The 14668-nt window shown below is 39.4% G+C and overlaps 1 protein-coding gene across 5 annotated transcripts in view; it reads right to left on the bottom strand.

Moving 5' to 3' along the window:
- Positions 1-866: 866 nt before the first annotated feature.
- The window catches only part of eif4e2rs1 (eukaryotic translation initiation factor 4E family member 2 related sequence 1), a 33225-nt gene continuing 19423 nt past the window's right edge, over positions 867-14668 (bottom strand). For 2 of the 5 annotated variants that reach the window (XM_040141433.1, XM_040141432.1), the window contains exons 5-8: positions 11432-11563; positions 4692-4844; positions 4208-4344; positions 867-1014 (exon numbers count right to left, since the gene is read on the bottom strand). In XM_040141433.1, coding sequence (XP_039997367.1) covers positions 975-1014; positions 4208-4344; positions 4692-4844; positions 11432-11563 — 462 coding nt within the window. In that variant the 3' untranslated portion in view covers positions 867-974. Of the gene's footprint in view, positions 1015-4207; positions 4383-4691; positions 4845-11431; positions 11564-14668 lie in introns of all 5 variants that reach the window. The other 3 variants (XM_040141435.1, XM_040141434.1, XR_005708550.1) reach the window with 2 other exon arrangements.

Here is a 14668-nt window from a genome sequence, read left to right as displayed (position 1 = left end):
GTATGGATCATGTAATTTGGCTATTTATAGAAAGTTACAGGTGTAGTTCAGATTGTTGTTATTACTACTAGCTGCCACTGAGATGTGTTAGCCATTATTAAAATGTAATTTTGATTTCCAGCAAGACGCACTATTTCTAATGTATGATGTAAATAGTTCATCAGAGTCTTAGAAACAAGAGAAACACAAGTACTCCAATCTTCCAACATGTATCACAATGAATCATGGGAGCATGTTTATCTGCATGTACATGTTGAATAATAAATGCTTGTTTTTGTGTCGTCGGTCATGTAGTGTTTTGTTGTTCTTGGTAAAATGATCACATGATCTGTAGCTTGTTGAATTATTGTTTGTCACTGTGTTAAATCCATGTTTTTGGTAAAATTGTGTTTTACATCCACTTGAGGTCAGACGTCTGACTGTTGTATTTAGTTATCTTATTGGCTGGTAAATTAATTATTTTAATTTGATAACTACTGATTTCACTGGTGTAATTTCCAGTAAAGAATAAAAATCCACCTACACTTCAGTGTTTTAAATTGTTTTTATATTTTATATTTCAGCTCTTAGCAAAAAAGAGATGAGCGGATTCAGTTTTATTTACACACACAAAAACAGGTCAAACACATTAAATCTGTCTGATCAAACTACTTGTTATACTGGTTTCTACAGGTTATATTGGCTATACGGGTTTCTACTGATTACACTGGTTATACTGGTGGTATTGCACAGTTTGGGTTTAAGTTTAAATATTTCATCTTCCATAAAACAGTGAGACAACTTCAGTCTAATTAAGTCAGTTTATTGGTCCATAGTAAAACACACACACACACACACACACACACACACACACACACACACACACACACACACACACACACACACACACACACACACACACACACACACACCTCAACTGGCCAATGAGAGCAAAGTGAGACAATGGTGATCTGCATCCTGATTGGACAGGGTCTTCAGAGGGAAATCTTTGTGTTTCTGAAGCTTGAGTTGTCCCTGAAACACACAAACACAGAGAGTCTGTCAACATCAGGATCTTGGTTCTGAGTCTGATCTTTGTCCTGATCATTTAGCTAAAAAAGGAGAGCGGTTAGACTTGTAAAAAAAAAAGTCCCTTATGAAGACTGTGAGTCGAGACACATTGGCGCAAGAGCTATTTATTAAACGCTTTTTAATTAAAGTATAAGTCTAACCTCTCTCCTGTTTTAGTTTCATGATATGTCTGGATCCAAAGAGCAGCTGTTTTTTCATACCTGGATTTGGGAAGCAGTACTCGTCAGCCAATCTATTGGCATCTGCTCTATAACTGGTTCTGATTACGTTTATATCAAAGATAATAGACCTAGTCCTAAAGAGGATTCAGGTTGGAAATATTATAATTATTTCAATAATTATATTGATACCCTGAAACATTAATAATAAGTTAATTCATACTATGCAATTTTTATGTCCAAGTTATTGAGACATTGAAGTTTTAATATCCAGGTTATTCATAGTCGGGTAAATTTTAATCCAGGTTGGTGGTATTTTGGAGTGTTAAAATCCAGTTAATTGATACACCTCATTGTTTACAGTGGGGTCCAAAAGTCTGAGACCACTTTTATCTGCATCTGCAGGTCAGATGCAGATCATTGATGCTCTGGAGCACCAATAACCCAGTTATTTTTTTCCCTTTAGATTTTCTTATAGATTTTTCAGGAGAAACAAATACACAGGAAAGACAGTATGACACTACAAGAACATGGCTATTACACTGACAAGACCCACTGGTGGAGGGAGGGAGGGGGAGGGTTACAGTGTTAAATCATTTTATGCATGTGTTAGTATTTAACCCAAAGCGTCTCCATAGGAACACATGCATGCACATAATCTGACATGCCATTGGGCTGAATGCTCAGCAAGCATGTCACCCGACATAGAACTACATCCATGTTCAAGATCTTTGAAAGTGTATCTCCAACTCCATCCCAGAGGGCCTAAACAGCTGGAAAGAGCCACAGAGAGTGCCTCCCCAGTGGGTTTGATCCAACTTTTTAAGTCTAGAAGGGGTGATGTATAGTTAGGTACAGAAGTATTTGGACAGTGACAATTTTTGTAATTTTTCTATCTGCACACCATCCTGATGGATTTGAAACGAAGCAATCAAGATTTGATTGAATTTTAGACTTTCAGCTTTAATTCTAGGGGTTTAACAAACATATCACATTAACTTTTCAGGAATTAAAGCCATTTTTATACATAGTCCTTCACTTTCAGGGGCTCAAAAATAATTGTACTAACAGTCAATGACTGCGTCAAGTCTTGAAACCATCGACATCAACAAATGCTGAGATTCCTCCCTTGAAATGCTTTGCCAGGCCTTTACTTTAGCCGCTTTCAGTTGCTGCTTGTTTGTTGGTTTTTCTACCTTCAGTTTTTTGTCTTCAGTAAGGGAAAAACATGCTCTGTTGGGTTGAGGTCAGGTGACTGACTTGACCATTGAAGAATATTCAATTTCTTTGCCTTGAGAAGCTTTTGCGTTGCTTTCGCAGTATGTTTTTGGTCATTATCCATCCATATAGTGAAGCACCGTCCTATCAGTTTTGCAGCATTTGGCTGAATCTCAGCATATAGTATAGAACTATACACTTCAGAATTCATCCTGCTACTTCTATCAGCAGTCCCATCATCAGTAAACATCAGTGACCCAGTTCCATTGGCAGCCATACATGCCCACGCCATAACGCTGCCTCCACCATGTTTGACAGATGATGTGTTGGCTTTGGATCCATACTCTTCTATTCCCATCATTCTGGGACCAGTTAATCTTGGTTTCATCTGTCCACAGAATCTTGTTCCAAAACTGGGCAGGCTTTTCTGGATGTTTTCTGGCAGAGTCTAATCTGACTTTTCTGTTCTTGAGTGTAACCAGTGGTTGGCACCTTGTGGTAAAACCTTTGTATTTACATTCACGAAGGCGTCTTTTGATTTTAGACTTTGACAATGATACACCTGCCTCCTCCAGAGTGTTCTTGACCTGACTAGGTGTTGTGGAGGTCTTTGTCTTCACCAAGGAAAGAATTCTGTGATCGTCCACGTCAGTTGTGTTCCGTGGTCTTCCAGGCCTTTTGGTGTTGATGAGCTCCGCCAGTTCATTCCTTCTTTTTAGGAATGTACCAAAATTGTTGATCTGGCCACTCCTAAAGTTTCTGCCATCTGTTTGATAGATTTGTGTTGTTTTTTCAGTTTAATGATAGCCTCCTTCATTTACATCGACACCTCTTTGGACCACATATTGAGAGTTCCCATGAACAGCTACCAAATGCAAATTCAACACTGGGAATCAACTCCAGACCTCTTATCTGCTTCATGAAATAACTTACTAACATGATGAAATAACAAGGGAAAAGACCACACCTGGCCATGAAACTGGCTGTCAGTCAATTGTCCAATTACTTTTTACTAAGCCTCTGAAAATGAGGGACTATGTATAAAAATGGCTGGAATTCATAAACGGTTAATATGATATTTTTGTTAAACCCCTTGAATTAAAGCTGAAAGTCCGCACTTCAATCACATCTTGATGGTTTCGTTTCAAACCCATATGGTTTGTGTACAGATACAAAATTACAAAAATTGTGTCACTGTCCAAATACTTATGTACCTAACTGCATGCTCTGTGCAGGATTTTTAACTGTACTTGCACATTTGGACAGTGCTACTGAGGGACAGTATTTGGAGGTACCCAGGTCTTGCTCACATTTTTTCCTTGTCTCAATATTGCCAAGTTGTAAGAAAAGAGAGGAAGCTTATGTATGCCTGAAACCATTCCCCTTCTCTGTTATCTAGATGTTCATGGCAACTTATATAGGTAGCGTTTTAGCCTTTGTTGATCAATTGGTTACCGTCCACTGAAAAAACAGATTTTTCTATAGTGGACATGACGGGAGAGGTGTACTATAACCCAGTTATTGATAATTGGGGGTATTAATATCCAGGGTATTGATACTCTGGTAAATTTATATCCAGGTCATTAATACTTTGGAGTTACAGTATCAAAGTTATTGTACTTGTACCCCATGATGGTGTTGTTTAGTAGTTTTACAGTATTAAAGCTTAAGTGTTTGCCCTCACTTGTAAGTCGCTTTAGATATAAGTGTCTGCCAAATGAGTACATGTAAATGTAAATTATTAATAAAAGTATTCATACCTGAGGCTGTCGTTGTGGGTTTTGTACTCCATGATGGTGTTTGCTGGAAGGTTCAGGACTCGTCTCAGAGTGTCTCTGATTCTGGAAGTCGTTGTCTGATCATTGGACGTTCTGTTCCAAATTGACAAGATATCCTCCTGACAGGGAGACAGGTAGAGATAGACAGAAAGAAAGTCTGGTCGGGAGAGACAGGTCGAGAAAAGTGGTTTAACAGACCTGATCCAGGTATGACGCCTATCAGGTCCAGATCACAACTTTCAGAATCACACCAGAGCATCAGTACTGCAATATTACTGCAGTAGTAGTACAGTAGTAGTAGCACATCAGTACTGCATTACCTGGAGGTGTATAAAGACCACAGATCCACAGATCTCCTCTCCCACCAAGAAGTGCTGCTGTGTTCATGCTGCAGTAATTCTGCAGTAATAGTGTAGTATTACTTAAGTTTTACTCTAGGTGTACTGTGGTAGCAGTACTGTAGTACCTGAAAGCGTATAGAGACCACAGCTCCACAGATCTCCTCTCCCACCATGAACTGCTCTCCCAGCATGGCCAGTATGATGTTTTCCCAGAATCGACTGGCCAGACCTTTACGGAGACGAATGATCCACTTCCCCCCACTGCGGTTAGACTCATCCTGGAGAGAGGATGGGTGAGGAAGTGGGAGACGAATGAGGGGACCGACAGGTGAGAAGTAGAGAGCCAAAAACAACCCACAATGCAACACAGTGTTACATTGACACAGAGTGCAGTACTGTCTCTGCTCCACCCTACAGGAACAGAGTGAGGTCATACACAGAGGCAGTTTTCAGTCAGGCTTTAGTCAGTAAACTCTACAGGAAAACCTGTAGTGTTTGTACAAGTAGTAAATGTACTGTTTAACTTTTAATTTTATTTTATTGTTTCCTTGCTGTGCAAGCAATCCCACTATATGTTCTTCTGGTCATCCATTTTGTTTATTATTATTGTTAGGGGAGTTCTATAGGTTTTTCCAAAACCCAGAACTTTTTTGCCACTTTTTTGGGAGCTAACTAGTCCTACACTGTTTGTCGTAGAAACTCCATTCATACGTCAAAACGTGTGGCCTGATCTGAAGATGGTGGGTATTACTTTTCTCAGTTATATGTCTCATGATTTCTGAAATATTCAATGTTTTGTCAGCAAGTTTTCTCATAGAAATGAATGGACTAAATGTTCAAAGGTTGGAGTGGGTGATATAAACACAGTGGGAGAAGGTGTTAAAACTGTTCTGAAAAATGTTTAACTTGTCCTCACGGCCATATATTTCACTGTTTACACATCATTTTCTGCCAGAATGCAGGCAAATTAGTCTTCTTTCAGACAATGTTACCAAGAAATTTACAGAATTTGAACTACGAGTCTCGAAGTGGTAGGAGTACCATCCAGCTGCCCCATAAACTTCAATACAAATTAAGAACCAGATTTTCAGAGAAAAACAGTAATGACCCGTTTTTCAACTTGCTACATTTTCCACGTTAGACAGGTAGAACACAAAATTATTCGGATATGCGCAGAAGTCTTGTAGCGCTCATGGTGGAAAAACTTTGGCAATAGTTACGATATTTGACTAAATAGCAGGAGTTGGAGAGATGCTCCGAGCCAAAGCTCACTAGTCTCACTCAGTAAAAACTAAGCCCTAAAAACACCATGGCAACCTCTGAGTGCAGTTGCGCACAAACAGCTTATTCAGATCAGTTGATTAGACGACTTCTCTGATGTCTGTGGTGTTTATCAACAACCTGACCGACATTTCTGTCGAAGTCCTGCTACATAATGTTCCACACTACATACAAGACACAAGGAAAAGCCAATTGTTCTAACTTAATACATTTCAACAGATCTCACTGGAAATACTGTTTTAGTACAGTGTTAGTCAGGAAACACTGGGCAGTTATCAGTTGAATCTTCCAACTGACTCCACACACACGCACACACGCACACACAGCTATTTCGCTGTATTTTAGACTCAATTTCAATAGATTTTCAGAATTCTGAAATTATGGTAAATGTCAGTTAAATTGTCAGCTAAATTTAATTTAGTTTCACTGCAACCTGACTGCAGTTGGGCACAAACATCCGCAGTTAATTTAGGTCTGTGCATTGTAAAATGTAATTGATCACCTTACTTAAAAAACAAAAAAAACAGTGGCCTTCCCTAATTTCTGCTTACTTTGTTGACTCTACTACATTAAACCTAGGTAAGACAATTTTCTTGTGAGGAAAGTAATTAAACTCATCAGCTTTAAATAACCATTATTTAAAAGTACAATTTAGGAAGAATCATCCAGAAAACCCAGAGAAAGTTGACAGAACTCGGCAGCACTCTGAGGTTACACATGCCCACAGAAGACGTGCTTTGAGTGAGGGTCAAGGGTGAATCAACAAAGAAGGAAGTAAGTGTTCCTCAGCCAAATTATGCGAAGGTAAGTTGCAGCTACATAGTAGCAGCTACATTTCCATCTAATTAGCAAACTTAGTTGATCTTTTGGTATATTCTTTATGTGTTCGTCATGGTTTGGACGTTAACCTCATGTCTTTGATTAAGACAATTCAGGGACTGTGAATTGAATGGGAATAGGAGTTGGTTCTCTGCGGTCAGACCGACAACACAAACAATAACCAACAATGGCGGATTTAAGACAAAGACAGGTGAGTTCAAGTAAACCAGAAACTACTCCGTGAAAGCTAAGACTAAATAGCCCCTCACATACGCCTTGTAAAATTGTTTAGAATAAGTTTCAGTCAACACAACGTGCTTATTAATGGTTGCAAAAGCAACTGTGTCACTTTCAGGACCACTCTTCAATTCAGAAAGCATGTAATTCAAAAAATGAGTTTTTTGGTGTCCATGGCTCAACCATCAACGGTGTAGTATTGTTAACATAAAAGTGGGACTGTGGGAGAAGCGACCTGATCGATGAAATGAGCAACCTTAAAAAATGGTAAACCTGCTTATGAGTTTACTACTTAAAAAATAACGTACAGGTGGCGGAGTTTACCCTTATCCCTTTTCATACTGATCGGTTATGTAGCACATAGATTTAATTCCCAGTCATTTAGTCCTTCCTTCATATTAAAGTACATGACATTAAAATAACTAATTAGACTGTATCACACAAAGAAACTCACCACGCAGCATAATGGAAGTTAAAGTCTCCCTAAATCCATCGTGGACATGATGAAAATATCACCCCTTCTAATTTCAAACTCTTGCCTGACAGTTATCTAATCTTCTCTTCTTCGTCAATTTTGAAAGTGATCCAAGCGTGTATCATGCTTCAGCCAACTTTGTTTGACAAGCAAACTAAGGTGTCAAAAATCCCAGCTGTTAGCACACCTGCTGATACAGAGGGAGAAGCGGTGGGTGAAGGTCAGCATACTGATATCAGCTGTCTCTTGGTGACTGGTAACACCCATAATCTCTTGTCATCCAAAATAGGAAGTGAAAGCATCATGGGTAATTGAGTCCTTATTTCTCATAACAGGAAAAAATAAGAACTTGTGAATAAAAGAGAGTACGACTGCAACTAACGATTATTTTCATTATTGATTAATTTGTCAATTATTTTCTCAATTATTTGTTAAGTTATTTGGTCCATAAAATGTCAGAAATTGTTGAAATGTCAGTCACTGTTTCCCAATGCCCAAAATATCTTCTGTCCACAACCCAAAGATGTTCCGTTTACTGTCATAAGGGACTAAAGAAACCAGAAAATATTTGCATTTGAGACGCTGGAATCAGAGAATTGGGACATTTTTTCTTTAAAAATGACCTAAAGCAATTAATTGAATCTAAGTAGTTGGCAATTACTTACTAGTTGGCAATTAATCAATTAATCAACTAGTCATTGCTCTAAAAGAGAGGAAAAAAAACAAACATGGCATGGCTAGCTGGAACAAGTATTTCTGATCATATTGGCCTATAAATAGAGAGGTAGAAAATCAAGCAAAATTGGCCTAGGCACTAAGCTAAAAAACCTTGAACCCTTCTATCAAACTGATGGCTAGCCAACTTTACACATGCAGTACAATGAGTCAATTACAATTAAACTGATTGCATTTGTTGTTTCTTTTGTAGGTTTTGATCTTTGGAGACAGAAACCTGGCCATGCGATGGAAGTACTGCTTGTTTTCTTCCAATGAGTGCTCAACTATTAAAGCACTACCACTTAAAACATGGAAGCTAAGACATAACTACTCCAATTCCATGCCTCCAGACATATTGTCTGTGTTCAGTCAAGCCATTTAATGCCCTCAAAGTGCATTTAACTAGAAATCACTCCCATTAAGTACAGGGTATGCAGATGAGTGAGCTGATCCCTGTGATATTCCACTGTCTTCATTGTTTTTTTGAAGAATCCTGCACAGAACTAATTTTTTCTCCCATTTCCCCCAACACCTTAAGACACAGGAAAAGGTTAAGTAGCCATATAAAACAGGTAATTTTGCAATAAATACTCAACATGTAATGCCCACAAATGTGAAGAATATTGGCTTCCAAGGTAGAAGCTGTTGAAGCCTGACATTGCTTTGCACAGTGCACCTCAAGATTCTGATCTAGATGTGTTACAAGATGTACAAGAGATGTACAATGAGGCTTTTTACAATGATCATACAAATTTTATCTGGGAAGAAAATGAGGAGGAAGTGCAAATTGAAAATTTGGATCATTTACAGCATCAACTGGAGCATAATTTAGCCTCACTTTTTCTTTAACCGCAGGTAGATTTACATTTATCTGACAGGGCAGTACAGTGGGTAATCAAACAACTGAATCAGATGTTCTTCTCTCAGAGCCCCTTTTGCATAATGCCATTCAGCAAATTCTCAATGAACACGGTGTAGGTGACAATGATTCAGTTCTGAGAAAGATTGTGAATGCTGTCAAAGAGAATAACCTGTTCTTGAAAATGATGCTGGCAGGTCACTCTCCACAGCCAGTAAAAGAGCATCATATTTTCAGAAGGAATTTCCAGTGGTCAGGCCAGTTTAATACAAGCTTGACCAAGAATTACAATCACTCGTGTGCCAATTCTGAAAATGTTACAAAAATTGTTACACAGAACTGATGTTCTAGATAAAATTCTCACTCATGATTGATGTATTCAGCACTTAAAGAGATGTCACTCACTATCGTGGGAATGATTTTTGAAGACTGAGACATTAAGGATTGCTCTTGACCTGTACATCGATGAGTTTGAGATTGCCAATCCTCTGGACAGTTTTTTTTTTTTTTTTTAATTCTGCAGTATTTATTGGGTTCTTGCCAATCTTCCTCCAAAATATCGCTCCTCTCTTAACTCTATTCAGCTGGCAATTTTATGCAGAGCAAGTGCTGTCAAACAGTATGGCCATGCAGATGTCCTTCATCCATTTCTTCAGGACGTGGTAACTCTGGAAAACATGGTCTCTATGTTGCGCAGTTAGGCAAGTGTGTGAAAGGAACTGTGCTCTATGAGTCAGATGATAAATTAGGTGATCATTCTTTGCCTGGTTTCCAGGAGAGTTTCACGGTGCAGCACTCATGTCAATTTTGCATGGTAAAGAGGAGTGACATTCAGCAGAAAGAGGTCCAGTCAGGAGCATTTGACCCCAGAACCAGCCAGAATCATGACAGGCATGTTTCTGAAGTTTTAGAGGAACTGAATTTGGTAAAACAATATAGTTTGAAAGGTCCTTGTGTTTTAAGAGATAATTTAGAACATTTTCACACTGTCATTGGCTTTCCACCCAACAAAATGCGTGACCTCTTAGAGGGAATCATCCACATGGAGATGTCATTGTGCATTAATGATTTGATCTCCAAGAAGAACATTTCCCTTGAGTCCTTGAAAGAAGCAATCAAACATTTTCCTTACAAACAGACGTGATACACAAAGAAGTGATCTGCCTCAGGCCATCCCGGCCACATTTGCCTCTGGAGGTATCATTGGCGGTAACGGCCACGAAAACTGGGCACTCACAACACTTCTCCTACCCATGATTGGTTTTGATGTCCCAGAGAATAGTCAAACATGGGAAAATTTAATGCTTTTGAAGGACATCCTCATGATTCAGCATTCACAGTACTGCTATCAAATCTTCATTATTATTATTATTATTATCATCATCATCATCATCATCATCATCATCATCATCAACACTACGTATGTCTTTCGGTCACTAACTACTAGACTGCTAGAAAAACCATTCAACATTCAAAACGTTCAGCTTTTTCAGGACAATTCAGCTATTTTTGCTATTTATTTATTTTCTCTACCATTTATAATTTTTTAAAATTCAGGTTTTCCTAAAAAATATTTTTTTCATAAAGAGATTGAAATGAAATGCACGGATGGAATTTCCAAACCTTCGAAAACTTTCTCTTCATTGAAGTTCAACTACTTCAGCATACTCTCAGCTAGTGTCTTCATTTCATCTTTAAATGGGTCACAAGACTTTCAGCTATTAAATTTGTATTCAGCTTTTTGATACCATGTAGACTTTTTGATTTATCATAGTTTAAGTTTTATGCTTTTTTCCTGACAGTCTGAGTTTGTACTGGCGGTCTATGGGGTCGGGTTGGCTGTTCTGGTTTACCAAAATATTTGTCCGTCAGCTCTTGTAGCGCCCTCATCTTTCACTTCTCACACACATTTTATACATCAAATTGTAGACAAATTTGTGCTCATTCACACAGTATGACTACTTAAACAATAGCCTCTGAGCAACAAAAGGAGCCCTTGTGGTGTAAAAACTTTGGGGGTATGAGTTATAGTTTTTAATGAATAGCAGGAGTTCGAAAGGTGCGCCAAGCCAACTCTCACCTACATCCAAGTCTGACACAGGGAAGCTGGCACCATCACCATGGCAACCAACTATACCTAATTCACATTATTTATACTAATGACTGTAATTGCAATTTCAATTTCCTTTTGTTTCAACCACTTGAGACATCCCAGCTTCCACTATATCACCAAGATATCATCACCTTTTGTGTTTTAAATTGTCATGTCTAGACCTCTTGATTTTACATCTACATAAAAGATCCTGCAGGATGCCTCGGGTGTGGAACCCACCCTAGGGAGTCAGCACCAATACCTAAAGTAGACCAAAGAGTGTGAAAACACACCCTTGGGTAGGGGGCATTCCTCAGGTATAAATGCTTAGTTCTCCCCATGCTTAGGGTCTTTCTTCATTTTGACCGCTCGTGTGTTGACTGACCTTTTCTTTGCAAAGAAAATAAAAACCTTGTAGGCCGGCAGAAGTCGCTATTTCATTCTTCACCAGCAGCAGAGAAATTTCCATAACAATTGTGGGATCCCTCGAGCGGAATGCGGACAGTGACATGCCATCCTGGAAGAAAAAAAAAAAGTTTTCCAGCCTCCAACCTCAAATCCTCTTCTGAGAAGGGAGGACTGACCGCAAACGCTTCAGATTATTGTCGGTGGGATTCCACAAACATAATTCAGCGAAATTCATCTGGTGAGCATTGAAATACTGACATTTTAGTTCTCTTTCTTTTAAATTTAGGATTTAATTTGGCATAATATTTTCATTTTTGTGTTTTCCACAATCGTGTCTGAGTCAAGGACTCAGTGGTCAAAGTATAAAAACTTAACAAAACGAAAGAAGAGAAACGAACTCCACCATGTCATAACATGAAACAAGTTCAGGAGCAGCTGACCTTGTTGTGTCTGTTCCACCACAAAACTCTACAACATACCCCTCTTCTCCAATTGCACATAGACTGCGTCATCCCAATAAAAATGCAGCCTTCAACATGCCCATGGTTAAAGTACCTGGACCAGAAGGTGCAACGCTGGTTTTCCGTCCAGGGACTTCTGCTGACATCACAGCAGCCTCTCAACATCTGCCCAACCCCAGAGCATCAGGTCAAATATTTGCTGAGCAATTCTTCACGTTTTGCCAGGAGTTTAAACCAACCATGATCGAACTAAAAAGACTTCTGATTACCAAGATGAAACCCACAGACTGGCAGAAAATAGCTAGTAAGCTCCTAAGTGCTGACATCCGTTGCGAACACATTAACTGGGAAGATGAGTCTAATACCCAATACAGAGATGCTGTCCGTCACCTCTGTGGTGCAGTCACTCAAACTTTCCTTGTTAAGGTTAACATGGAGAAAAATACCGCCTGCAGACAAAAGGATTGTGAAAACCCTGACGAATATCTCACTTGCCTGACAGAGATATTCAATACCTACAATGGCCTTCAACTACCTGATGAGTTGAGCAACACTCCAGATGTGTGGGAAATTCATCTTTGTAACTGTTTCCTAAATGGACTGAAACCAGATTTTGCTGTTAAAATTTCCTGCATTGGTTGGCATGATGCACGCCTGTCCGAACTTCGCCGACATGCCATACACGCCCATGACCAACTACTCGCCAGGAAGAAGAAAAAGGAAGAGGCATCACAGAAAGAACTTCACATAACACCAATGACCATGTATAACACAGTCTGAGAACATGGACAACCAGATTATGGACACAGAGGAAAAAGATGTCGTAAAAACAGGAACTGGGAAAAAGAGATAGAAGTATTATCAATGATGTCTGTCACCGCTGTGGTAAAGTTTGACATTGGAAACATGAGTGTCCCAGAGCAACATCATCTAATCCAGCAAACACATCAGACTGACAATGGTCGGGTGTTGTCGGAGAGGGATGGAGCCAAACCAACTTGTGAGGTCGGAAGAAGGTACTGCACCACACTCATACATACATACTGAACAGATTAATACACCATCTATTGAGGGCTCAGAGAATAGATATGCAACTGCTCTAACATATGTTCAGTACACATCTGATCATTTCAAGAAGTTTCCACAACATACATTGACCATTACAGAACAAAATGTTATCTTCTTAGTTGACTCAGGAGCCACACATTCTGTGATAAAAGCTTTAGAACTCACTACAAAACCAAAACTGAGCGGAGATTATGTGTACTCTGTTGGTTCATCAGGTCAAACAATTAGAGAAAACATTAATGTCCCACTCAAATGTGCAGACGGGTCAAATAAAAGCCTCAAACATGCATTCTTGCTCTCTACAGTCTGTCCCATTAACTTGATGGGCAGAGACTTGATGTGCAAATTAGGCCTTTGTCTGATCTCAACCCCAGGAGGTGTCAAAGTTCCGATCTGGAACCAAATTTCTCACTCTTTTGTTCACCACACCCCAAACCAGCAGTATGCATATCAATGGAAATTTCAACCAGTAACAGCCTCTTCTGAGCTTGACACAGAAGCTAGAAAAATAGTTTGAACAGCTGCAACAGATTTCATGACACCAAAGGATCCGCACTGCACCTCTCATGTATCACCAGGACCTGATGAGCCATATGAGGATCGTTGGTTGGGAGAGGGATTTGATAAACTAACACTGACACACATTTATTGGACAGAACATAAATGCGCTATATCAGTCTCTTTCACACCAGCACAATATGATGTGTACACCATGGACCATTCAGTCCCACACATCACACTTGCAAAACAAACATCAAATAACTGGGAAGATTTGGGCCCATTTATGAAATCATATCAGCGCGCAACCGATTGGCAAAAAGCATCTGATCGATGTATTCTTTTTTTTGTCGACCAACACTGCAGTGCTACTCTAAGAGTTTAACATCCGTTGTGCACACTCAAAGAACAATCCAGCTGGTACAGAAAAGCACTTCTAAATCTTTTTCTTTTTTTTCCGAAGAACAAGCCACAGCTATTACAGTCCTACAGGAGGTCCCTAAGACACTGTGGGCTGTCAGTAAGTATATAAGTAAAAACTGTGAACCTGACTCCAAAATCAGACTTTAGACCTTGCAAGGGTCAATATCCACTCAAACAAGAAGCCATCGATGGCATAACACCGGTCTTTGAGTCTCTTAAAAGAGCAGGAGTAATTGTTCCCTGTAATGACTCTCCAGTGCGCACACCTTTGTTCCCGGTCAAGAAAATCAGAGATCAAGTCCAACCCAGAGCCCCAAATGTTCCCAATCCTTATACCATCTTATCTCATGTCCCACCTAATGCAAAATTCTTTTCAGTAGTGGACCTTTCAAATGCTTTCTTTAGTGTTCCAGTTCATCCAGAAAGTCAATTCTGGTTTTCTTTCAATTTCAATGGGCAAGGCTACACATTCACTCGCCTTGGCCAAGGCTACTGTGAAAGCCCCACCATTTACAATGAGGCTCTCAGACAAAGTCTTGAATTTCTTGTTCTCTCTCCAGGCACTGCCTTGTTACAGTATGTTCATGACCTTATGATCTGCAGTCCGACCAAAGAGCAGTGTGAAGCCAACACAGTAACACTCTTGAAACATCTGGCTAATAGTGGTCACAGAGCCAGCTTGTCTAAACTTCAATTTGTCGAGGAAAGGTTTTGATTTCTTAGGACATGTCATTACTTCTGAAGGGAAAACTCTTTCACCAAAA

The sequence above is a fragment of the Xiphias gladius genome, chromosome 12 (assembly GCF_016859285.1).
Source record: "Xiphias gladius isolate SHS-SW01 ecotype Sanya breed wild chromosome 12, ASM1685928v1, whole genome shotgun sequence".
In the NCBI taxonomy this organism is placed as follows: domain Eukaryota; kingdom Metazoa; phylum Chordata; class Actinopteri; order Istiophoriformes; family Xiphiidae; genus Xiphias; species Xiphias gladius.
Note: the sequence above shows the minus strand (reverse complement) of the source record. Positions and strands in the feature narration are given on the sequence as shown.